The following is a 27496-nucleotide window of genomic DNA, read 5'->3' on the forward strand; positions in this document are numbered from 1 at the left end:
AATATAATAAAATATTCTCCAGAAACCCAAAGAAAGAGGGACTTCTAACTTCCTAGTTTGGCCCCCGATCATTTTAAAACTGCAACCGACGTCCTTTGAAGGCAGTAGAATGTAGGAGAGAAATTCACAGCCTTGGATTATGTGGCAGATAAAATCCAAGAGAGAAATATGGGTTTTGACAGTGTGTAACCTCCTTTCTTCACCCCTTCCGCTCCCTGAATACCTGGACCATCTGTGCCCAAGATCTTCCCTTGGAAGAGGGTCAGGTGACTCTGGACTTTTCTGTGTCTGTTGCCGCAGACGTGCCGGGTCTGTCAACCCCTTGATAACCCACTGTCCCTTTAATATGGTAGTTGAGATCAGTCATCCTATTTACGTTTGGCTCTCGGGCTACACCGAGTGCAGCCGGTCAACAGTGTAAGTTGATTAAAAATGATTGGTTCTGTAAGCACTTTGAAGCGGACACAACTAGAAGTTAGGGCCGCCGTCCTTTGCCAGATGTTAATTGAGGATGGATGTAGAGTGGGTGGGACAAGAAGGGAAGAAGAGAAGCAGCATGGCCTAGTGGATGGAGCATGGTCCTGGGAGTCAGAAGGACCTGGGTTCTAATCCCAGCTCCACCACTTCTTGGCTGTGTGACCTTGGGCAAGTCACACAAATACCATAAAAAAAGAAAATAATAATAAAAATTGTGACACTTGGAGCTTACAGTCTCGAGGGAGAGACAGAATTTAATATAAAGAAATAAATTACAGATATGCCCATAAGTGCTGTGGAGCTGAGGATGGGTGGATATCAGTTGCTCCTCACGCTTTCTCTGGTCTCCCTGTAGTTTGCCTCCTTGACCCCTGTGCCTCAATAATGGCTTTTGGGCCACCAGTCTGTGTGTGATTTGTTAGTCCTTAAACTCTCTGCACAATATCTCTGCAAATAGCCACTGGACTATTATTATTATTAATAATAATAATTAATTATTATTATTATTAACTGGAGAGTGGGCCTGTTCTAGGGCCCCAGTCTCTAGAAGCCTGCTTCTCTATCACTACCTCTTAGTGGCTCGCCAGGTTTGCCGTTGACAAAAGTCCCATACTTCCTACAGCAGAAGCTGGCACAAACGAAGGATAATCAATCAATCCATGCATGGTATTAAGTAATCTTTTACTAGGTGCTGACCACTGTACCAAGCACTTGGAAGAGTACAAAACAACCGAATTAGCAGACATTCCCTGCCCATAATAAGCCTACAGTCTAGAGGATGAGCCATTCCCCGGCTGGGTCCGCCGTCTGCGTCTTCCCCTCCCTCACCCGCCCTTGGCGCTCACTGGGACCACAGTCCCGAGCCAACTGCATATGGTCACCACATGCCCATCCAGGGGCTGTTTGATTGACATTCTCCCCTGGCTAGGCAGGAGGAAATGGTTAGGAGCTCCCAATGGTAACTAATTACCCAGCACTGTACCATACCCCTCCCCGCTCTTTGGTCTTACATCCGCAGCATTTGCGCTTCCTGAGTTAGGACAGTTCCGTGGATCAACGTCAAGTTCCATTGTTGACCAGCTGGAAGGCTCATTATGACTCCGGTTCCCGAACCGTGCGTCTGTTCGTAGCAACTGAGTTCTATCCCTGGTTATAAATGTAATATCCCTAGACCTTGATGGATGCCCCCTAAAGGGGCTTCATTCTCCTTTAACGTTGTGGCCCCGACAAGGGCGGGGACGGGAGGGTGTCCCCGGATGGTCACTGGGTTGCCTCTTTCTCCCGGATGCACACCTCAGATACAGTGGAAATTTCCTACTCCCTTTAAAGTTTTGCATTCTGGATATTTGGTTGTTAGACAAATAGAGCGAGCATTGCCGACTTCATTTTCATTCTTGGCAGCATGTTTTTATCATAAGGCAGATAGTCATTAATTTACAGAATCAACGCTGGGAACAGCTTTTGTGATCTCATATTAAATTTTCCCCTGAATCCGCCCCTTGGCAAAAATTACTCACATCGTTAAAAAATATTTAATTAGGCTGTAGTTTATACCCAGCTCACTGGGGAAATGTTGGAATTAATATGATTTGCATGAATTCTGTTTCTCTTTTTCTGTCAGAGATTAGTTCTGAATTCAGTTCAGAGGGTCGTTGACTCTGCCAAGGACTTGCGATCGTGAAGGTCAAACAGGTAGCAAATACTTCCCCTGGGTAGGTTCCCTGAAAAGACAGCTCCAAATTGTGTTTAATTATGGGTTACCTAAAAGGCCACTGACTGTTTTTATTTTTCCATAGACCTCAGAAAGAGTGCAGGCCTGGAAGTTTTAGGCAAAACCACTCTAGTTCCAGACATAAATGCCCAGATTGTGGGCACGCGTGTGTCAGGGAAGGATTTTTCCAGAAACTCTCCAATTTCTTCATAGGGAAAGTTTCTCCGCCCGCTGCCAGTATGTTCCAAAACTGAGCTGAAGCTCTGTTTTTCAGAGGGCTGAGGGTTGAGGAAGCTTCCTATCCAGGGATGCCGAAGGTAATACTTGGTTGTCCCTCCCAGGCCAAAATGCATTACAGTTTTTCAGTCTCCCTGTTTATGATTTTCAGGGTTAGAAGAAACATTGGGGAATCAGCCATCTCCTGCTTTGGTCTAAAGAGAATTTAATGGAATATTTAATTAATAATCTAATCAATCCATTAATCTCCATTGCATAAGGGGTGAAATCCAATCCTTCTTCCCAGCGTGGTCAATAAAGGGAGTAGGGACACAGCGGGCTCTTATCTGGATAATGGGAAGCCATTCCAGGCACCCGGGAAGGCAGGAATGGTATTAGCTTGGCTGCCTGGCCGCAGGGTTAGGTGTCCATGGTCATCTAGGACAGGCGGGGGGGGGGGTCACTTTATTGAGCACATTCAGCCATGGATGGCTGCTAGGGGAGGTGACTGCAGTGGGAAAAGTTGGTGTCTCAATCCTGGGGCCCAGGCAGAGTCACAGAGACGTTTAGGGGATTTGAAGAAGCTCCTTAGTGTCTTTAGTTGTCGAAGTTGACTTACGCTCAGAAAATAGAAACCATCTGCTTGCAAAATCTGCACAGACCCCACCGTGCGGCCGACCAGCCAACTGTTGATGAATAAATATTGATATCTCAGATGAGTCAGGCGAGGCCCCTCTCAGCACTGGAAAGATGAGTGTTGGTCCAGCCCCATTTCCAAACACTGGGAGTCGACTGGGTCTTTTCAAGGACCTGGATAGAAGCCTGGTGATATGCTGGATAGGGAGAGCCGCTTAATTGATAACGATGCTGAAGAGGATTGGCTCGTCCAAGGGCTCGCTTCTAAAGTCCTCTCAGAATATGTGGGTAGACGAGCACCTGGGTGTGAGTGTGTGTGCGTATGGGTGCGGGTGTGAGAGTGTGCATAAGGATGCACAGGTGTGCATGCATGTTTGTGCATGCAAAAGAGTGTGCATGAGTTTATGTGTGTACATAGCATGCATGTGTGCCTGTGTTTTTGAGTGTGTGCGTGAGTGTATGTGTGCATCAATGCATGTGCGTTGAGCATAAGAGCATGTGTATGAACATGTGCATACATGCGTGCATATGGGTCTGCAAATGTGGGTGTATGTGTGCACTTGTTAATCTGGATTTACGTGTAAGTACGTGCATGGAGCATGTGTGGTGAGTGCATTTGAGTGTGCACACGAGTGCATGCATATGAGTGTGTGAGTGCATGCGTGTGGATACAATCGTGTGTGTGTGTGTAAGTGTGCGTGTGTGTGTGTGTCCATGCATGTATTGGTGCGCCTGTGTACACGCTTTTGAATTCTCCCCAAATACTTTTTGTGACCCTCTCAATCAAACAGTGAATGGTATATGAGTGCTTACTGTAGGTAGAACTGACTTTCAGACTGTCCAGTTTCTCTTCCACGGCCCGTTAGTTGATTTCATATTTTCCTTCAGCCCATGAGCTCTTCTATGTCTATCATCCGGAGGAATGTTTGCAGGCATTGTGCAGTTGATCACAACAGGGCAGGTGGGTCGAACATGAAATGTGGCACACGACCAGTTAGAGAAGTGAAGTTTAAGGTTTGCGAAAATGTGCTGCAGGAGTCTCGGGCTCTGTGTAGAGAAACTGAAACTTTTGAGAGGCAGGGAGCGGTGTTTACCCAAGAAGAGACTGGATGCACACAGTTATAGCCACAGGCATCCTCTCAGATTCCTGAAGGAATAGCTGCTTGGAGAATGGAGGCAAATAGGCCAAAATGCCCAGAGCCTGGAAATCATCCCCGGTGGCTTTTGAGAGGTGTTGGGGAAAACGTAGCAGCAGGTCCTGTTCCTCAAACAGTAAGTGAGCCCTCAGGACACCCCTTTCGGCCCAAGGGGAGATCACGCCACCCCATGTCTATCCACGGTTTTGGGGAGGGCTCTCCACGGGCTGGGGGTTAGAGGAGAGTCCCCGGGTCTCTTAGGGACTTTGCTTATCCATCTGTAAAATGGGAATAGGAATTCTGCTTCCTACCCACTTGAGCAAGATGGGACAGGACGGGGCCCATAGTTCAGCTCTTCAGAAGAAAGAGACTAGCAAGCCTATTATCATGCAAAGATATGCAAATGAAAATGTAAATGATTTAGCAGGCATATCGGCAGGCCAGGTCCCAGAGCAGGTAATTTCCATCCGCCCCACGGGGTCCTGCACACATGTGACATTTTTCAGGCAGGAAAGGAAAAGGGAAGATAAAAATTTGGGTAGGGGAAACTTGTTTCCTGCTAAAAGCACCCCGGAAGATTTTTTCTGGAGTCATGTTTCATTTTTGGATGACACCGTACCTGGTTTCTTCTGCCCCATTGGCCACCCGCCTCAAATCCCCATTCTCCCAGGGCACTCAGGGCACCTCTGCCACTGCTAACGCAAGGCCCCAGATTTACCCATAGCCCGGAATCGTCCAAACGTACGCATGTTAATTGGCTACATAATAATAGCATGGAGTTCGCCAAAAGGCGGACTGACCCATCGGTGCCTAAGTCCGGCCCCAGATAAATACCGTCCACCTTGGGTGGCTGTAGGGGAAGCACTGACCGCTGCAATGTACAGGAGCCATCTAGGGCCTTTCCTTTCCCACCCCAAAATAGTTCTTCCACTTGTCTGCTGTGTGACCTTAGGTAAAGTCATTTAACTTTTCTGTGCCTCAGTTTCTTCATCTGTAAATGAGGATGAAATATCTGTTCTCTCTCCTACTTAGACTCTGGGCCCCACATGGGACAGGGACCATGCCTCTCCTGATTATCCTGTATCTACCCCAAAGTTTCTTTCAGTGCTTGGCCCATAATAAGCGCTTAATGAGTGCCAAAATGTTATTATCCTCTCCTCCCTGGACTTTCTAACTCGTCAGAGAACACAGGTCCACACTCTTCTGTTCTGACCAGGATTCTCCCAGCCTCTTCCCCAGTGAATTATAGGGGCATCAAGAGGATTGGCTAGGACCCTGGGGGCTGCCGCCCAACTGGGACTCTTTTCTCTGGACACTGATGAGACCAATCTGACTGAATTTGCCCATCCATGCAGTGCTGAGACCCAGATCTCAGATTTGCCCAGGGAGGGCAAGTCAGTTTGCCTCCTAGAACACAGAACAGTTCTTGACATACAATAAGTGCTTAACAAATACCATAATGACAATAATGCCTGGCAAACGATAAGCGCTTAACAAAGACCATTATTATTATTATTATAGCAGTAATAATGATAACAAACTGCTCTGCATGTGAATGCCCAATATAGTGTTCTGCACACAGAAAGCTCTCCGTTCAGTGCTCTGTGCACAAGCCACTAGATTGTTGCTCTCTGCACAGCAGAACATTCCAGTGCAGTGCTCTGCAAACACCAAGTCCCTAGTAGAGTGCTCTACACGCAGTAGGCCCTCAGTGCAGTGAGGCATGGGCCTGGGAGTCAGAGGCCCTGGATTCTTATCCCAGCTCTGCCACTTAACGTGCTGTGTGACCTAGGGCAAGTCACTTAACTTCTCTGTGCTTCGGTTCCCTCATCTGCAAAATGGAATTCGATACCTATTCTCCCTCCTACTTAGACTGTGAACCCCTTATGGGTCCTGATGATCTTGTATCTACCCCACTGCTTGACCTATATTGTAAGTGCTTAAAAAATAGTCACTCAGTAAACCCTAATGAATGCATGAAAGAATAAAGACTCTCTGCACCTGGTGTGTGACAGTTGACTGGATTTTATTCCAGAGCCACACCTGATTGATTGAAATAAGTTTCCCTCTTCTTTTTATTTTGGCAGACCTGTCATGGCTTGAGAAAAGGATGGCTTTATAGTCCCTCTGAATTCAAATCGTGGTTTAGCTGCTGCCTCTCTTTGAGGCCTAGGGCATATATTAAGCCCCTCTGAGGTGGGTTGGTTCTTGTGGAGAGGAAGAACCAAAGCCCTTGAGAAATAATATTAGCAAAGCACTTGGGGGCCCAAAGCCTCTGCTGGCATTTGGAATGTAACTCTGTTTCCTAGTGAACTGGGGATCAAATCCCTGAGGGTCCAATTTAATTTAATTGGGGTATTTAAGCACATACTGTGTGCCAGGCACTGAACTAAGCATTGGGGCAGACACAAGATAATCGTATCAGACAGCCGCTATCCCATACAGGGCTCCCAGTCTGAGGAGGTGGGAGAACAGGTATTGAATCCCCATTTTAATTCTGTCTTCTTTAGTCAGTCGGTAGAAAGCGATAGAGAGAATTTGAAAGGGAATTTTTATCATTAACTTTCCATGTTCCTCCTCGACTGACCCAACTGTCATGGGTAAAGTTGGTGATATTTTGTGTCTCTACAGCGGTGTATAGACATCAGCTTGCTGGTCACAATTGAGGTGCCAAGATCCCAAATCTTGCTATGCCTGCTCCCAGATGGTATGAGACACGGGATCTGTGGTCCTTTGTCCAACACATTTTCTCTCTCTTCCCTTCCCACCGCTTCCTTCCTCCCTTAACCTCGCTCTCCCCTCCCTCTTCTCCACCTTCCTCCTCCCCCATTTGATCGATTATGCTTGCACCTGTCTGCAGAACCAAAACTGTAGGCCAAGCGTGAAGCATAACCTGGGGGAGCCCTACCTCTTTCTGCCCATGGTTTGAATGAATTGCATTATAGATCCGGAAAGCTTCCTTTGCCTCCATCTCTCTGTCTCTCTCTGCCTCTGCCTCTATCTCTCTTCTGAACTCTGGCCGTTTGGAGTTGCCTCTTTAAATGCACAGCAGAAAAATCAGGAACTCATCAATCCCCAATGCTGAGTTTCCTTTCTAAATGATGCAATTAAAATGAGAAAAAGAGACTTAGTAGAAATTGTTGACAGTAACCTAAAGCCATTAAATAGTATGAAGCTGCTGGCTGTAAATTCAGCTAATAGGGTACCAGGAAACATACCTTCCACTATCTACATTACATCCAAGGAAGCAAGAAAAGAGCATTAGGGACGTAATGACTCATTAGTTAGTTGAAATGGGGAATATTGTGCTGTGTTTTGATCACCTTCTTTTGAGAGGCAAGGGAGGCGATAGAAAAGATTTGGGCCGCAAGGAAGGCCGGTCGTCGATAGCAACAGGAAGCATTCCAGGCGATGGGGTCTGACAAGAGTTCTGTGCTGGAGAAACACTAGAGCCGAATTCCTGCTGGACGCAGGTCCGGCCAAGTTAAGGCACGTCGGGCAGCGGTCGACTGGACTTCGGCTCCACATTCAACACCGCCAGTATTTTTAGCCAATCAGCAGCCACCGCTGAGGTCACAGGGTGGGTAGGTCTAATGGAAAGAGCACGTACCTGGGAGTCGGAGGACCTGCGTTCTAATCCTGGCTCTGTCTCTGCATTCTGTGTGACCCTGGGCAGGTCACTTAACTCACCTGGACTTCTGTTTCCTCATCTTTAAAATGGGGATTCAGTACCTGTTCTCCCTCCTACTTAGACTGTGAGACCCATATGGGACAGGGGCTGGGTCCCACCTGGTAATCTTATATCTACCCTAATGCTCAAGACTGTTCTTGGTACATAGCGAGTGCTTAACAAATACCACATTTCTCACCGTTATTGTGCTTTCGTTTATGACTCTTCATTTCATGAGGTCACTGTGTATTTCCAGTTGTATTTTTATCCTTCCTCCCGTCCCCACTAATTATAAATAATTTGTGTCTTCCTGACTCTCCTATTAGATCGTAAGATCTATGAACGAAGCGATGATGTGATTTTATCTCTACAGTACTCTCCCAAGCATTTAGTCCAGTGCTCTAGGCAGTGAGGGCTCAATAAATATCATTCATTGATTGGATTGGGAGGCAGTTTTCCTTTGCATGGGAGTTCAAGGGGTAGTGAAAACACACACCTTCTGGGAAACGGAGGGTATTTAATTCCCCTTCTGGCAGTTCTCTCGAGGCGGGCTGTAGTTATACCTTCTATAGGAGGGCAGGGAAGGGAAGGAAGGAGAGACTTCTCTAATGGATCCCTTCCAGCGGACAGGTGTGCTGTGCTTAATGGAGATGGATGCTTATCTTAAAACGCTCTGGAAATGGCCCCTGTGTTCGTCCGTGTCAAAACCGGGAATTCATCTGTGTCTCTGTGATGTTGCACCAGGTTTTCGCAGCACGGCATTTGCATACCCCAGACAAGAATCAATATTAGCAAGCCGGCGCTGGCCCCCAGCTCTTAATTGCTGGTCTAAAAATTCATATGTATCAGCGTGCACGGTATCAGTTTCCACAGGTTCTCCCCCTTTGAGCTGACATGCGCTGAGGCTCTGAAGGGGGCAAAATCAGCAGTGTAACCAGCAAACGCACCGCGCGTTGTTAAATGCAATAGCAAAATAAAAAACCGCTTCCGTCAGGATGATCAGTAAAGGAACCGTGGGGTGGGGGGTGGGGGGGTGCGTGCATAGGGGAACAGCTAGCCAACTGTCTATCATGTGATGAAATTTGACAGTAGGGATTATGGCTTTGATGGACCAGAACAGCTAATAGAAGAAGCTGACATTTTTGAAACCTTGCTAATTAAGGGTTCCTTCCTTAATATTAAAATAAAGTCTTTGTCTGGGTTTTATGGTTGGAGAATCAGGTGTTTTCATTAATATATGCCAGTCAGTCTTAATAAGCTTGGAGGGCAGAGGAAGTTATTATTGAGTGACCTTCTACAAAATAAGCATGTTGCTAAGGGCTCTAACCCTGCCCTGTTCAGACTGATGAATCTCATTTCCAATGCAAAAGCTTCACAAGAAATCCAAGTAGTCTCTGTGCAATCACAGAAAATAATCCTTGTGTCTCTTGTAATGCCCAGAATTGCCACTTACTACACTACTACTGTACAATGAATATTACAATACATATTATTTTTCTAGCACAATTGTCCACATTTCTGAATTGCCAGGAATAGAAAAACTTATTGTCAAGACACTTGTATTGAAAAGTCAGTTCATTTTAATACTTTTCAAATAGTCATCTATTCTGTTCATGAATTATAATGCACCGAATACATCTGACAATACTGGCTTTGAAACGGAGATATGTCTATATTATTACATATTCATTTTCAAATAGATTTCAAACAGATTTTAAACCATTCATTGAAATTCATTGAAATGATAAATTCACAGTTGGATTTTGATTGACTCTTAATCCAATTTTACATTTGGTAAGTTTTCAGTCCCCCCACTCCTGCCCCATGTTTTTTTCTTTCACCTTTCAATGGTTTTTTCGAGCCTGTCTGATAGGGTGTGGTGGAATTTTCAGATATGATAGCTCTGTACAAAACCTGAAGACTGAGTCGGGAATCCGGACAAAATCAGGGAAGCCTAGCCACTATAATTCGTCATATCTCACCCATTTCCACCACCCTGATGCTCTCTCAACCTACCAAAGCTTTTTCAAAACTGGGGCCACCTTTTCCTCACAAAGTCTATTTCTGATACCATGCATGCAGCATGCTCCCTAATATATGTATTAATCAATCAATCAATCATATGTATTGAACGCTTACGGTTTGTAGAGTGGGGAGAAGGGTTGGCCACGGCACCAAATGTCTCTCCTGCCTAGATCTGTAGTGGCCCAGTGACTTGGCAGAGCAAAGCAGGATGAGACTACATGAGCAGAAGGGCTGCTGGCTTCCGCTGGGACTGCTGGAAGTCAAAGCCGATCCCTTTTTGGAGATCTCAACACCCAGCCCACGTGACATCTTTCCTGAAGGGCTTCCGCTCCCTTCTGGGTCACCTATACGCATGGCCTAGTGGTAAGAGCGTGGGCTTGGGAGTCAGAAGTCGTGGGTTCTAATTCTGACACTGCCATTTGTCTGCAGTATGAGGCCTTGGGCAGGTTACTTCTCTGTGCCTCAGTTACCTCATCTGTAAAATGGGGATTGAGACTACGAGCCCCATGTGGAACAGGGACTTTTTCCAACCTGATTACCTTGTATCTACCCCAGCAATTAGAACAGTCCTCAGCAGAGAGTAAGTGCTTAACAAATCCCATAATTATTAGTAGTAGTATTGTGATCTGCACCCTTATAACACTGGATTATCACCCCAGCCTCAGCCCTACAGTGTTTATGTACATAGCTGCAAGGTCTATTAATGTGTGCCTCTCCTTCTAGACTCTAATCTCCTCGTGGTCGGTGTCTATCACCTCTGTTGTTTTATATTCTCCGAAGTGCTTAATACACTGTTCTGCACACAGTAATCACTCCGTAAATACCAGTGATGGAAGGGCTAACTTTTAGTCTGAGTCTAAGTCCTTTTCCATCAAAGAATCACCTCATGATTTTACGGTGTGGTATTTGTTAAGCGCAAACTGTGTCAAGCACTGTCTAAGCGCTGGGGTAGATACAAGATAATCAGGTTGGACATAGTCCCCGTCAGTCTAAGAAGAAGTGATCTGTGTGTGTCTACCGGGCCTAGGTGTCAGAAGGACCGGGATTCTAATCCCAGCTCTGCTGCTTGTCTTATATGTGACCTTAGGCAAGTTACTTAACTTCTCTGGGTCTTAGTTACCTCCATCTGTAAAATTAGGCTTGAAACTGTGAGCCCTACATGGAACATGGGTTGTGTCCATCCCAACTTGCAGGTAAATACCCCATTCTTAGCACAATGCCTGGAACATAGTAAGGGCTTAAAAAATACCATCCAAAAAAAATCACAATTTAGGAAAACTGTGTGTGTTGGCCTGTTGCAAAGCTCACAGGATTTGTGCTCCGATGAGGGGCCAACAGCCAGGCATCCTCACTTTGCTCCTCCTATCCCTTGTGCTCATTACCGAGGACACTGCTTAGAGAAGCAGAATGGCCTAGTGGGTAGAGCACAGGCCTGAGAGTCAGAGGGACCTGGGTTCTAATCCCAGCTCCACCACTCGTCTGCTGTGCGATCTTGGGCAAATCACTTAACTTTTTGGGGCCTCAGTTACCTCATCTGTAAAATGGGGGTTAAGACTGAGCCCCATGTCGGACAGGGACTGCGTCCAACTTGATTACCTTGTACCCATCCCGGTGCTTAGAACAGTTCCTGGCACATAGTAAGCGCTTAACAAAAACCATTATTTTTTTAAAAAAAAGGAGATAAGTCTGAATCTGATGCTATCAAAGAGGTGCTGCCTGCTCAAGGGGGGGGCTCTTTGCAAAGGAGAAACTTGAGGCCCTTAAGATGAGTGAAATCTACTCCTGTAGAGAATCGTGTTCTCCCTGGCTTCCCCGAGGCCCAGCCGCAAGCTGCTGCTTATGGGAGAGATGAACGGTGCTAAGACAGAGTGCAGCCCAGTTCCAAAACAGTGCAGCTGAGCAGTGGCCCACTGGAGCTGGTAGCAATCCAGGAGAGGATTGACTCTTCCAGTGCTCAAGATTCACACAGATTGGGAGATGGAGAGATCAATTCAAAGCCAGAGACCCGCCTGTGATGGGACAGACCCATTAACACAGCAGGGATTTGTGCTTAAGTGCAAACGGCATCACAGCGGGTGTCGGTCACGCCTCAGTCCTTTCAGCCGCACTCACACAAATGGAGAGGATCTCAAAGTCAGTGGCTTCGTCTTTGCAGTTGAAGGAGAGAGATGTGATTTGTCAAGCGTGCGTGATGCCCGATGGGCAAAACGCAAACAACACATGGCCCCTTACCATGCTTGTCTGGTGGGCCAGGGAAATCAAAGCAAGCCAGGACCCCCCTGGGGTGATGTAGGGTGTGTAGACCTGAGACCCTGAGCCCCACTGACCCCAGGCGGTGATCCAGGAACCAAAGCCTCCAGCGGCATTGACGTCCCAGTTTGATGGACCACATTTAGGCTCTTGTACTTGCCATTAAAGATACCTGGAGAGAACAAAAGATCTCTCTTTTGACTTTATTGACTCTGTTGCTAAGAAGCAAACTTGAACCTTCGTTAGGTTCTCAGCAATATCACTTACTGTGAGTCATCTAAGTACCCATATCGAAGCTCTTCCATCATAAAGCCATCCTTTCAGAACAGAAGCAGAAATTATTAACTTTATTTAAAAATCAATATTCATCCATAAAACACTACCGAAGTCTCTCAAATCATATAAACACTGTTCTTTTACTGTCATTGGAATCAAAGCAGAAAGCAGAGGGAGAAATCCATTCAGTCTTTCTTGTGGGTTTCCTTTCCTAACGGTGATTCTCCCACTCCAGAGAGGGGGAGGTTTTGACTGCAGGCAATCTGCTAGTCTCTCAGGTTCAGAGAAACAAGGGGAAACCAAAAGCAGCTTTTGGGGTAGTGCTTTCCACTCGTTAGCACAAAGGCTGGGAGCAGAGTTGACACTAAACACTGCCTTTTGTTCCAGATCTAGAAGAAGGATTGATTGTAGCAACATTTCTAGTGCGGTACACTATATTAGGCACTTGGGAAGTGCAGAATAATGAAGTGGCAGGTACCATGCCTACAAGGAACTTGTACTCTAAGGGAGAAGATAAACCTCCATTTAGGACTAGTGTGATCAAAAGAAACAAAGCAGACACAAATACTTGAGGGCTAGGGAGAGTGTAAAATGAGTTCTTAAATGCTTGAGTTGGCCAAAGGAATGATTCAGCTCAGGGATCTGGGAAATTAATGGGGGGAAAGCTTGGTGGAAGAGGTGGGATTTTAGGAGGGCTTTGGTCCTGAGAAGGGGCCAGAGGTCAGGGAGGTGAGAGCGAGATACAGCTGGAAGATTGGCTCGGGAGGAATGGAGGCACTGAGTTGGGGAATAGCAGGTGAGGATTGCAGGAAAGGTGGATCCAGATAATAGGCAGCCTCGAAGCTGCTTGGGATGAGTTTTTGTTGGATGCGGAGCGTGTCTTTTATAATGTTGCATTGTACAGTCCCTAGCTCTGCACATAGTAAGCGTTCAATAAATACGATTGACTGACTGGCTGCAAAAAGACGGGGACCAGGTGAAAGAAAGCCTCAGTCGATGTGACATGGGAGACCGTCACCAAAGATAGACCGGCATGGTGCATGCCCATCAAGGAAGGAGTGACTCTTTATGAGCAAAAGCTTTGTAAGGAGGAAGAGGCCTAGAAACCAAAGTAAAACCAGCACCAGGAACTGCAGACAGCAAATATGTCACAAAGAGGAACAGCCTTTTAGTGTACACAATGTGGCAGGGACTCTGATCCTACATTGGCCTTTCTGTCACACACAGAACTCATTAGTGAATATCATCATTAATGCTGACTTTTTTGAGTACCAAGGACAGATTAGAAGCAACGTGGCTTAGTGGAAAGAGCAAGGGCTTGGGAGTCACAGGTTGTGGGTTCTAATCCCAGCTCCACCACTTATCAGCTGTGTGACTTTGGGCAAGTCACTTACTTCTCTGCCCCTCAGTTACCTCATCCCTAAAATGGGGATTAAGACTGTGAGCCCCACGTGGGACAACTTGATTACCTCGAAACTACCCCAGCGCTTAGAAAAGTGCTTGACACATAGTAAGCACTTATCAAATACCCTATGATCAAATGCATATATCTGTCTATGCATACATCTATGTATATATATGTGTGTCTACCTGTATAGAGACAGATATATATATGCATCTACCTATTCTTATACACAGATATATATCTACACATATATATAGATAGTTAGTTACATATATATATTGTATATATATAATTGTATATATATATATTGTATATGTATATATATATATATTAGAGAAGCAGCGTGGCTCAGTGGCAAGAGCCCGGGCTTTGGAGTCAGAGGTCATGGGTTCGAATCCCAGCTCTGCCACTTGTCAGCTGTGTGACTGTGGGCAAGTCACTTAACTTCTCGGTGCCTCAGTTCCCTCATCTGTAAAATGGAGATTAAGACTGTGAGCCCCACGTGGGACAACCTGATTCCCCTGTATCTACCCCAGCGCTTAGAACAGTGCTCGGCACATAGTAAGCGCTTAACAAATACCAACATTATTATTGTATATATATATTCATGCAGTGTTGAAACACTGCTTTAAGACTGTAAGCTCATGGACAGAGATTGTAACTACCAACTCAGTTGTATTATACTCTCCCAAGCACTTATTACAGTGCTCTGCACACAGTAAGTGCCCAATAAGTGCCATTCATTGATTGATTCAAGAGCTATGCATCAGACATTCAGTGTACGTGCTATAGTAGAGAGATGCGTGTCCAAGGCCTCAGCTCTGCAGATTCTCACAGTTTTCTAAAAGACAAAGTGAAGGTACAGTTTGGTTTCTGCCTGATGACAATTCTTGGGAAAAGCAATACTGATGCATGCCTGTTACCAGAGCCAGCTTTTTTTTCTTGTTTTCCAGCAGTGGCAGGAATTTTGTTCCATCTCGTCATCTTGAGACAGGGAACTTTCCTCTCTTCTTGTTCTGCTAATTTATACAAGGATTTCTGCAGAGGAGCTCTGCTTTTATGTGTTTTTCCCTTCAGATAAGCCAGCAAATACATAGGATGAGACAGAGCAGTAAAGAACATCAAGTTTCTGTCAAAACACTTCATAAATATTCAAGATCATTCTGCAATATGTAAGAAGTTATGAAGATGGCATTAACGTGCCAATAAATCTAAGAGAAAATCCTACACTAATCAAGATATCACATCTTATTACATCTCATTCTTTTATACCTCCGTTATCCCTCAATGCTGCAGAGGTAACAGAAAGTATCACCACTGCCTCCTGTCTGCATCAGGAGTGAAGGGGAGTGGTCACCTTGATGCCTATTCCAGGAAGCTAGTGTCTGTGACCCCCCTTCGTGTTTGAATGAATTGGGTCATTCAAAGTGTTAAAGAAACACAAGATTTAGGGATTTCAGTCTCATTCCTGGGGTTGTAAAAGCAGGCTTTTTTCAGGTCAAAAAAGGCCATCCCGCTACTGTTGTAAGTTCCCTGAGGGTAGGAATTATATCTACTTAACTGTTGAGTATCCCAAGCACTTAGTATGATGCTTGGCACAGAGTAAGCGCTCAGTGTATAATACTCTTTAGAATGTGAGACCTGTGTGGGACAGAATCTGTGTCAGATCTGGTTATTTTTTATCTATCTGGTATCTATAAGCTCGTTTTGGGCAAGGAATGTGTCTGTTATAATGTTGTGTTGTATTCTCCCAAGCATTTAATACAGTACTCTGCACATAGTAAGTGCTCAATAGATACCATTGCTTGATTTATTTTATCTACCCCAGCACTTAGAACAGTGCTTGGCCCATCATAAGGGCTTAACAAATACAACACTTCTTATTATTAGTATTGATCTACATGAGCCAGGGTCTCCAAGTGAGTATCATTTGGTGGGAGAGAGATGGTATATTGGGGGAGAGACACTTTTTTATACCAGGCACAATGCTGCACTCAGTGGGAGGCACCAGGGTTCTAGGGTTCCACTGCTGACTCCACAGTACTGATTTACCTCTCTGCTCTTGGCCATCTCCGACTCTGGGCCATGTCCCGGGGTCCAGATTCAAAGCCTTGCGGGGTTGGTCCAGCACTGTGCTTAGAAAGCACGACTTCCCCCCCAGGAGGTCTGTACAGAGACTATCGACGAGCCTGCTTGATAAGGGAAAGGACAAATTAGTGTCTCCTCCTTCTAGCAGAGAGCCCAAAGACCTGATGAATGAAAGTCAACCCCAACCACGCTGCAGCCTGTTCTTATGATTTTTTTCCACCGAACTTTGTGGGTACAAAAACGGCTATTACAGTTGCAGGTGACTGGCTGGCGAGGTGGATGGGAAATTCCAGGCTTATGATGGTTGGGAAGGGCTTATGAGGGAATGATGCAAGTTAATGTCCTGATTAATATCTGCTAAGTATGTGCATTACATCAAGTACAGGAACAGGCATTGGGGTGAATCCATGAAACTCAGTTTGGGCCTAATCCCTGATTCGTCTGGAGAACCCATGCAGCAGGGAGAATGTGGTCAGAGCAGTTCAAGCTCCATTAATCTAAATTCTCCAAAGGAAAATGGCATCGGAGTCGGTCAGAAAGACATCTTCAAGCCCTTTGCCACCACCAGGGGTGTGAAGCTGGCCCAGAGTTCTGCAGGGGTTGAGGATGTTAGACAGAAACCACATTGCTCAGCTGACCAAAGTTGGGGCCTCTTTCTGCAATATTAATGGTCTCAGAGTCAGACTAAACATTCAGAATTCCTGTCCACAAGGCCTGAGGATGTCATTCAGTCAGTCAATCCAGGGTACAAAATGAGAAGCAGCATGGCCTAGTGGATAGAGCACAGGCCTGGGAGTCAGACGGACCTGGGTTCCAATCCCAGCTCTGCCACTTGTCTGCTGTGTCACCTTGGGCAAGTCACTTTACTTTTCTGTGCCTCAATTACCTCATCTGAAAATGGGGATTAAATCTGTGAGTCTCATGTTGAACAGAGACTTTGTCCAGCCATATTATCTTGTATCTACCCAAGTGCTTAGAACAGTGCCTGTCACATAATAAATGCATAACAATGCCATTAAAGCAAAAATGAGCACTATACTAAGCACCTGGGAGAGTCCAATGTGGTTAGGAGAATCAAGAATGTTTAAAGCATGAACCTGTGCCCATCCAACATGTCCATCTACCCGTTCTCAGGCTGGTGGCTGAGGCCACTGCAGAAATCTCCAAGATTTTAAATAATGGGCTCTGGCTGCATGAAAACAGAGCCAGAAAAAGCAGCAGAAAGTGACAAGCTACTGTCTGCCCCCGCCCCACAAAGTGACAGTGACTTTCAAATTCACTAATCCCCAAATAAAATAACCACTGAGAAATATTAAAATACACATTTTATTAGTTTCATTTAATTTCTTAATTGCCTAAATTCAGTTTACCAGTTTATTGCGGTGTGAAATGCTTAGAGGCAATGCGTACATTAAAGGGATTATTTACATGTAATCCCCCCTCCCAGAGGGTATGAACTGATCATTTATGAATTCTGATTTACACTGAGTAACAATAGCAGATGAATGGAATGGTTATTGAAAAATAATTTAGGCCGCAATACAGTGGGAAAGTGTGATTTAGGTAGCAAAGAAAGAGGCCCCGATTCGGGGAAAGATGGGGGAAGATTGATCCAGGAATGAACTGTCCTAATTCTAATTAATAATATCAAAGATAGGTTGCCCTTTAATGAAATATTACTTATTTACGTATTCAAATTCTTCCTCGTTTGTTCTGAGCACAGATGGGCTGGTCATTTTAGAAGGGCCGAGAGGATGAATGTGATGGTCTGTCTTGTTTCTTCAGAGAAGCTGACTGGCCAGGAAAGGGGAGGAGGTCTTTATGAAGCACTTACTATGAGAAGCAGCACGGCCTAGTGGGAAGAGAATGGGCCTGGAAGTCAGAGGACCTGGGTTATAACTTTGGCTCCGCCATTTATCCACTGGGTGACCCTGGGCAAGTCACTTAACTTCTCCATGTTTCAGTTACCTCATCTTTAAAGTGGGAATTAACACTGTGAACTGATTGTGGGACATTGACTGTGTCTAACCTGATTATCTTTGTATATACCCTGGTACTTAATGCAGTGCCTGGCACATACAGTCCTCTAGACTCTAAGCTCATTGAGTGCAGGGAATGTGTCTGTTTATTGTTGTATTGTACTTTGATAAGTGCTTAGTACAGTGCTCTGCACACAGTAAGTGCTCAATTAAATACAATTGAATTAATGAATGATTAGTAAATGCTTAACAAATACCAGTGAAATGAAAATCAAGCATTGTGATGAGTGCTTGAGTACATGCAAGGTAATCAAGTGGGATACAGTCTCTCCTCGGAGTTTAAATCCTAAGAAATAGAAGGGACAGGCATTTAATCCCCATTTTACCGATGACCAGAGAGGTTAAGTGACTTGCCTGAGTTCACATAGCAGGTCACTGGGAGAGCTGGGAAGAGATCACATTCTCCTTCCAACAGCTCATGTTGCCGCCATCCAGAGATTCCAAGGCAGAATTGGGGATGGAACAAGAAAGGGAAAAGAGAAAGATTGGTGAACTAGGATAATCATCAGGTTCAAGTACTTGGGAGCAGTAAGAAGCTGCTTTCATAAGTGAGCCATGAGAACAGACCTGTTACAATCAATCAATCAGTGGTATTTATTGAGGGTTTCCTGTGTCCAGATCACTGTATTAAGCACCCGAAAGGAGTCAGACAACAGATTTGGTATTCACGTTCCCTGTCCAAAGTGAGTTTACAGTCTAGAAGGGGAGACATTAGTGTAAATAAATAAATTATGGAAAAGTGCATAAGTGCTGTGAGGCCGAGAGTGGGGTGAATGCCAAATGCCCAAAGGGAACAGACCCAAGTGCCTAGGCAATTCCGGGGGAGACGGAGTAGAAGAAATAAGGCCCTAGTTGGGGAAGGCCTTTTGGAGGAAGGGTGATTTTAATAAGCTGCATGATCTAGCAGAAAGGGCACAGGCCTGGGAGTCAGGGGACCTGAGTTCTAATCCCAGCTCTACCAATTGCTTGCTTTGTGACCTTGGGCAACTCACTTAACTTCTTGTGCCTCAGTTCTCCTGTTCTCCCTCCTACTTAGACTGCGAGCCTCATAAGGGACAGGGACTGCGTCCAACCTAATGAATTTGTATCTATCCTAGCACTTGGAACAGTCTTTGATGCATAGGAAGTGCTTAACGAATGCCATTTTAAAAAAGTAAGGCTTTGAATAGAAATAGAGAGGGCAGACCAGAAGGGGGATGTGGGCAAGGGGTCAGTGGTGGGATAGATGAGATTGAGGTTCAGTGAGTAGGTTGGTGTTAGAAGACCAAAGTGTGCAGGCTGGGTTGAAGTCGGAAATCAGCAAGGTTAGATGGGTGGGACGGGCTGATTGAGCACTTTAAAGCCAATGATGAGCAGTGTCTATTTGATGCGGAGGTGGATGGGCAACCACTGAAGGTTGCTGAGTGGTGGGGAGCAGTGGACTGAACGGTTTCCTTTAGGAAAAGGATCTGGGCAACAGAGCGAAGTAAGGAATGGAGTGGGGAGAGACAGGAGGCAGAGAGGTCAGCAAGGTGGCTGATGCAGAAGTCAAAGCAGAATATGATAAAGGCTGACAGCGTAATAGGACTTTGGATGGAGAGGAAAGGGTGGAGTTTAGTGATGTTGTGAAGGTAGAACCGATAGGATTTGGTAACGGATTGATTATGTGGGTTGAATGAGAGAAGTGAGTTGAGGATAATGCCGAGTTTACGAGCTAGCGAGACGGAAGATGGTGGTGCTGTCTGCAGTAATGGGGAAGTCAAGGGGAGGACAGGGTTTGGGTGGGAAGATGAGAAGTCCTGTTTTGGACATGTTATGTCTGAGCTGAGCCCTCAAGGTGCTTACAGCCTAGTACATTTTCCAATCCAGAAGGCCAAGCAATGAGAAAACAAGGGTCCCCGCACCCCTGGTTGTGGGACAGAGCCCCGCTCCACGCTGTTCTCCCCGGCTAGTGTGGGGCCTTGGGTATCTGTATTCAGCATCTTACACCGAGGCGTGTGGAAGCCAGGCAGAACCGTGAATAGTTCTGATCTTTTCCTCCCCCTCTCCCTCCTCCCCCGCCCCTCACCCCCTCACCTCTCCCACCCTCCCCTCACAGGTCGAGCTGACGGGCAGCAGCGTCTTTGACTACGTCCACCCAGGAGACCACGTGGAGATGGCCGAGCAGCTGGGGATGAAGCTGCCCCCCGGCCGGGGGCTCCTCTCCCAAGGCGCAGCCGAGGATGGAGCCAGCTCAGCGTCCTCCTCGTCTCAGTCGGAGACCCCAGAACCAGGTGGGATTTGCCATCGCGCCGGGGCCGCTGGCGGGTGGGATCTTGACCGAATGATTGAACTCAAGTTGCCGGTGTGAAAGGACTATCAATAGGTCCGATGGTATTTAACGATTCAGGGCGACTTTCCATTCCCTGCAGTAATTAAATAAGGACGAGATTGGAAAATAAAGAGACGTTTTAATAAGTAAAAAAGCCCAGCTCTAATTTGGGGTGAACGAGACCCCCACAAAAGGTCCCTTTAGTTTCTCTTTCAAATGACTGAAAAGGTTCTGATTTAGAATGTCCTCTTCTTTCATTGTCACAATGGCTAAATGTAATACATTTATTTATTATTCAGCCCAACCTATGAATAGGCTTTCAGAATATTAACTTGTGTGGAATGAAAAGTATTGGGGACTTGCCAAATTCGTGAGTTTGGGGGCCTTTTTTTCCCTCTCTTTTTTTTTTTTTTGGAGCATCAGAAGGTACTTGAAAGATGTGAACAGATAAATTAAGGCTAAAAAGAAAACAGTAATGGCTACATTTTAAACTGCCTTTCCACCCTCGGTATTTAATTAGATCAATTGTATAGAGGAATGAACAGAGGTGACATTCCCTCATTGGAATTCCTTCCAGGCCTCTTATAGACTTTGCATTCAGAATGTTCCCATTTTCATTGTGTTGTACTGATGATAATTTAAGTATTAGGGGAAAATCCATTTATAAATTAAACAAAATGACTTGATATCCATCAGTCCCCTAGTTCATCAAGCTGTTCAAACATGGGGAAGATTGGCTGGCCGGCCCAGGTCTTCCGAGAGCTTTGGTAATTAGATCTGCGAAGGATTTATTCTTTGCTGATTGGGGCTTTAAATTAATTGAAGTTCCACATTTGTGGTTTTGTCCTTTTTGTACTTTTTTAGAGGAGATATTTCATATTCTTGTGTGCTGGAGTGCTTGGCCAAGCAGCAGTGGTTTAAATGTTAATTTTTCTCATGAGAAGTTTAAGATTTTTAATGAATCAAGGCCTGATTTGAAGTGCAAAGTTTTATTTGCTTACTTGGGAAATTATTTTGGTCCTCTTTAAAGATGTTTGTACTGTACTCGAGCTGTTGTTTTAAAACAGGCGCGAAAGACAAAAGAGCCTTATTGGTATAAGAATAAGGGGAAGGAAACAGATTTGGGGATTAATAGAAGCCTCACCACCGAGAGGAAAGGAAATCATTCTAGGTACTTGGCCGGGGGTAGATTGCAGGGAGGGACTACGGCCACGCAGCCTGCCCAGAAATGATCATAGTTTTTGCATTTGTACAGAAGAAAAAGGACAAAAAAGCCCAAAGATTTCTCCCTTCTGGAGCGTGTGCATGTGCTAATTCCAAGTGTCAAACAGGTAACCTGTTTAGAACAGTCTGTAAGGAAGGAAGTGACAACAGTGATTGGTAGCCACCTTAATCCTGATCTGAGCAGTTTGCTCAGGAGGTTGCACATTAACTCACCATCCAACCTGCAGCGACTTAAAGAAGTGTACTGCTTCCAGAGCTTTTACTTCACATCTTCTTCCTGTGCATTTGTACTCTCAGGGGAAACCTTGATTGTAACATAGGTTCAAGAGTGCATCATAATAGCAATACTGTGAACGTGTATAATGCTTTGAGAATTCCAAAGCATCTTTTCCATTACTTACCTCATTTTGCCCTCCTGACATCGTGGGAGGAAGGGAGAAGAAGGTATCATTATCCCCACTTTATGAGTGGGGAGACCGAGACACAAGGCAGTGAAGTGACTTGATGGAGGTCGCCCAGTGGGCCTGGGGAAAAGCTGAACTAGAACCCAGGTGTTTTGACTTCCAGATCCCTGCCCTTTCCACCAGACTCTGCTGCCTATCTAATTCAAAAGTAAATGGAGGAAAATAATATAGCTCTACTTCTCTGCCCTTGCTCTCAAATGAAAAGCCAGATCAGAGTTGCTTAGGATTGGTGCATTAACACACACTAATAATAATTACTAATAATTGTGGTATCTGTTAACAGTTTGCTATGTCCCAAACACGGTACTAAGGACTGGGTAAATACAAGACAATACAATATACAAGATAAGTTTGGATGCAGTCCCTGTCTCAGATGGGGCTCACAGCCTAAAGGGGAGGGGAAATAGGTATTAAATCCCCATTTTACAGATGGGGAAAGGGAGACCCTGAGAAGTTAAGTGACCTGCCAAGGTCACACAGCAGGCAAGTGGCAGAGCCAGCTTTAGAACCTAGTTACTCAGCTCTGAAGTTCCCCAGAAATGAAAAATGACGACAGCCATATTCTGTGAGAGGCCAAGTTTTATCCAGGGGTGAACGTCACCCAAATCAGTTGAAGAAGTCTGTGTTCCTTCTCCCTTTAAGAGCTGAACATTTTCTTCATTAACTGTGAAGGGACATTAGCTGAAAAGCAAATCTGTGGTACTCCGTGGCTCTCCTTCCCCTTACCTTCCCCCATCAATCTATCAGTGGTCTTTATTGAGCGCTTTTTGACTGGTATTTGTTAAGTGCTTACTTTGTGCCAAGCACTGTACTAGGCACTGAGGTAGATGAAAGATAATCAGGTCAGACACAGTCCCTGTCCCACATGGGACTCACAGTCAGAGGGGGAGGAGGATTTAATTCCCCATTTTACAGTTGAGGAAACTGAGGCAAAGAGAAGTTAAGTGGCTTACCCAAGGTCATTCAACAGACCAGTGGAGGAGCTAAGAACCCAGGTCCAGTGACTCCCAGGTCCATGCTCTTTCCATCTAGGCCATGCTGCTTCCACGGTGTTTAATGAGGACGGGTAAAATTGCAGGCTCGGCTTTTCATATTACCCTCCCCACACATACGCACATGCACCATAACTGCACACCCTTGATAATGGTTTTCCCTCCACATCTGTGACTCCAGAACCTTCTCTCAAATACGCCCTCTGTTCCTCCAGGGAAAATTGTCATTTGGACGATCTCAAACTTTCACTGATTGAAACAGTTTGGATTGTCGGTTTGAGGACTGTCACAGCTGTGTGGGGGGCTACCTTTCAATAAATATCTTCACTAATGCAGATGATCGCTCCGAGGGAATAAGTGAAAAAGTTGGTGTCAGGCACAACATCCCAAAGCTGCTTATGTTCCTTAAAAGCTGAAGGAATTTTAACTAGATTTTCCGAATCTTCATATCGTGAATGAACTTTTTTAAGACTGCTGTTCATTGCATCATAATCCCTTTAACTATGTTAAGACACTGAGCTATTTCTTTCAATAGCAGTGGGTGTAATTTGGGGGAGAAGGGATAGCAATATGTGATTATTATGAAAATGAAGAAGCTAGAGGTATGGGATTTTTCAGAAGCCTTGATGTGTTCAGTGTAGCATTACTAAATGACCGGAATCTAAATAACATTTGGCATTATAATAAAAGGAAATAAGTGACTAAACTAGTCTAAAAGGCGATGGTACTGGGCCATAATAAGAATCCCATTTCTCTGAGCAGCCAGTTCCTTGATTGTCTTGTCTTAGATCAGACTGACGATAATGAAAATTGTTTTTAGAAAAGTTGACTGGACATCAAGCAAAAATGTATATTGGATATGTATGTCTGTAAGGGTGGGAATGTTAATTCAGTGCGTATGATCTTCCCTTTAAAGCCTGACCCTCACATTGAGAAGAAATTCCTCAGATATAAACAGTGAACTGTATCGTCCTTTGGGAGAGGGAAAAAAAATGAAAGATTGTCCATCCAAAGATGGAGGAGGAGGAGGTGGTTTTGGAGTAAAACACTTTTCTTTTCCTGCAGGCTCCCAGAAAATTGTAAGCTAGGGACTGCTAGGCCCAGGCTGTGGAGAGGCTAATTTAGTTTCCATAGATCCCCTTGTAACTTTTCATTATTTTTAATGGTTCTGCAGCGTTGGGATTATGATGGCTGAACAGTACTCCTCTTTTAATAAATTCAGGGTGGAGACTGGTAAGTGTTCGATGAATGGAAAGCCAGCTGTTTTAAAGGAATCCTAGAGGAACTTGTGATGGTTTCTATTTCTAAGGAAAAAGGCCTTCTTTTTCCTCCAAGGACCCATCATAAGAAACAATCATTGGCAATGCCTCTCCCCTCTCCTTTCCTTCCCTCCCGCCCCGACACACACTCACACTAACACACACTCCACACATGTTTCTATGGAACTGACATTTCCTTACCTGTTGCCAAAGTTTTCTGTTTCCAAAGCTTTGTTCCCTCTTCCTAACAGGGCAGTTTCTGACTGTGGGACCGGTATCCGGACCTGCATAGCCTGTTCTTGCTTGGCGTGCACAGAGCCAGGTGACAGGAGCCTAGGAGCTTATTGAATGGGTGAGAGCTCATAGAAGGAGAAATCAATACGACACCAGGATTTAGACAACTTAGCAAAATGTATGAGACAGTACTTTGGAGGAAGAATAACTGCAACAGCATGTTTAACCCATTGATTCTCTGAAGTTCAGCCCGGAGTCAGTACCACATTTGAAGTTGCAGCTATATACCAGGCTCCTGTAGAAGAAGAGTTTCCAGGGGTCTGTAGATGATAGCCGAGGTGGTGTGTGGTTACGTGTACAGTCTGAATTGATGTAGCCCCATCTTTAAAGACCTTCTTCAGGCCGACTCAGGCAGTGCGTTTATAATGAAATCCTTGCTTCTGCATGGTATTAGGAGGGGGAAAATTAAACTGGTTTTCATTTTACTTGGGGGTTCATTAAGAAATTCCTGAGGAGTAGCTTGTAGGCAAGCAGGCAGTCAGTGAAAAATGTCAAAATCTGCCCAAAGACCCGCTCAGAGTTTTGTTTCCAGAGCCATCCAGATGTGAGACGTTTTGTGCTTTGACAGGTGAATTATTTGCAGCTGAGTGTAGATTTCTGAAATAGCTCAAGTGTCCTATCAGTGAGCTGAATTTAGAAGGCAGGCAGGGTTGAAAGCATCATAGTAACCTACTTCCAACCCCAGTCCCAAGACAGTGGGACTGTATCTACAGCACTTCCTGCTGTACTGCAAATGTCAAACAGAAGGTAGAATGGATTTAATATTAGTGCTGGCCAAGGTGTTGAGGGAGCTGTTAATAATGTCACTCTAGTTATTGATCTGAAGCCTTTAGAAATCAAAGACAAGTGAGAGATCCTCAGCTGGGGAAAAGCACAACAGTGACTGGATTTTATTGCCAATATATTTCTACCTATAGAGAGTGCCGACTTCTGGAATCATCGCTAATTGTAGGGGAAATTTGGGAAATCTTATAATGGGAAGACGGCATCAGAGGGGTTGGTTCACAGACTACTGGCCGAAAGCCTGGCCTGTTCCCCTTCGAGCTTCGTGGAAACGTGCTGTGCAAGTTAGAACGTAGCTGGCAGCAGCCTCACTGGTTCTGGGGCTATTCCTAACAGTAATGTTGAGCGGACAGAATCTAACTCTTCTTAGACTAGTTACCCGACCTGAAGCTACCCCACTGGGGTGGTCCAGGAGAGAGACCGATTTTTGGTTCTCGCTTGATTTAAACTCCAAATTCCGCAAAGGTAGGGACTGCTTGAAAATACAAATGTGTTTTGTACATACAGTTAGTGCAACTTTCCTGAAGCCTGTCTAATCCTTCAATCTGAATGGCAGCCTGTATGCCATGAAATCCCTGCTTTCTATAGTCCCCCACTAATAAATGAAATTAAAATGTATAATTTATGTGGAATGTTTATCAAACTGTAAACACACATTTAATTCCCTTTCATATTTATACAACATAAGTGAATATCAATCCATCAGACAACGTACAACAGTTATCTCTGATTCATTAAATATGAAATTTAGCTCCTCTGTCGCTCTAACAAAGAGCCAGTACAGCCTGCCACCGTACGGCAAACTTATTGCTGGTAATGCATACATACACAAGTGTATACATATGTACAGAAAATATTTTAATGACATTTGTTTGCTAGAAGCCAACGGGGGGTATAAAGGGATTTGAGGATCGTAAATTCAGGAATGCTACGGTTTGAATTTGCCTCCTTCCGCAGGTCAGGGAAGGCTTTGGAGACCACCCGCCCCGCCCCCAAGTGAGCTCTAGTAATTATATAGCTCTACAAATAGAGTTACGTTCCCTGCCATTTCGGCTACGTTTCAGTACTGAAACTGATGCCAATTGGGTCAATAAATTCAAGAGGGCAGGTGCATATTATTTATAGAACCTCTGGAATTTCTACCGCAAGAAATGGCTCCTTGCGATTGGAAATCCATCTCCCAAAGCTACAGGAATTAGCGAAGTGAAATTGGCATGGCGATTGGCTTGTAAAATCCAAGGCAGAAGCTTTTTTTAGCAAACTACAGTAATATGCAAAAAGTGATTTTTTTTTTAAACGGGGGCCACATTTTCCAAGTCTAGAATAACAATAATAGAATATCAATATCTCTTCAAATCATTTCCTTGAGATAATTGTTTTATTGCTTTCGGGGTTATAATTGAAATGTTCTTCACCTGTAATCAGGAGGGCACTTTTTTTGCTTTTTTCCTCACATTGAAGCCAAGGATTATTTGGTGACAGATAGCCCAACTTTCCCCCTGTATTTCAACAAAATATGTCTAACTCGGATGAGTGACTACTCCTCCAGATTGGGCGCAATTTATATAGCTCTTACCTTCTTGAACAAAAACCCCAAGTCACTTGTCTTTCATTCATTCCTGGGATCTCTGTCCTGCTGAAATTACTCCATTCAGAGGTGCTTCATCTAACTAAAGAGCAGCCACACAAAAGATGAGTTACCCAGCATTGAAGGGAGTTACCCAGGGAGCATAGATCAGAAGAGGCAGAATTGGCATGAAAACCATTTTCACCCCCAGTGAGCAATTTTCTCCCAATTGCATGGGGAAAAAGCAGGTGCTGTTGCTTCTGTGTAAAGTTTGTGATGCCCATTCTTCAGGCGCCGGCCACACCTCAGTTCCCATCTAAGGCTTGCTCTGGGGAGGAGCGGCTGGATGCAGGAACAGTAATTTTGCTTATCCTCAGTGCTGCATTTAGTATTTACAGGGCACCGCACTCGGTAATTACCAGAGTTGACTTCCACCATAGGGCCTTGGAAGGACGGGCCATTACTGTCCTTTGACCCGGATGTGGGGAGTGAAGAGAGGAAATTCAAGCAGTTCAGAGAGAAAATGTGATGCGAGTCAGACACAGAGCCAGGAACAGCATCAGTCTGCAGGCTGGATCGCAGGGAAGGCAGAGGGAAAAGGTCCTGGCAGAGAGCAACCTTTGTTAATTACGCTATTTGTTGAGAACTTTCTGGGTGCCGAGCTCTGTCCTAACACTGGGGTAGATAAAGACAC

General features: G+C 45.0%; 1 protein-coding gene across 3 annotated transcripts in view; it reads left to right on the plus strand.

Annotated features, from left to right (window-relative positions):
* The window catches only part of NPAS3 (neuronal PAS domain protein 3), a 671384-nt gene that overhangs the window by 562412 nt on the left and 81476 nt on the right, over positions 1 to 27496 (plus strand). For all 3 annotated transcript variants that reach the window (XM_039914095.1, XM_039914093.1, XM_039914094.1), the window contains one exon: positions 20007 to 20181. In XM_039914095.1, the coding sequence (XP_039770029.1) occupies positions 20007 to 20181 (175 nt within the window). The remainder of the gene's footprint in view (positions 1 to 20006; positions 20182 to 27496) is intronic.

Source organism: Ornithorhynchus anatinus, chromosome 14, assembly GCF_004115215.2.
Source record: "Ornithorhynchus anatinus isolate Pmale09 chromosome 14, mOrnAna1.pri.v4, whole genome shotgun sequence".
Lineage (NCBI taxonomy): Eukaryota > Metazoa > Chordata > Mammalia > Monotremata > Ornithorhynchidae > Ornithorhynchus > Ornithorhynchus anatinus.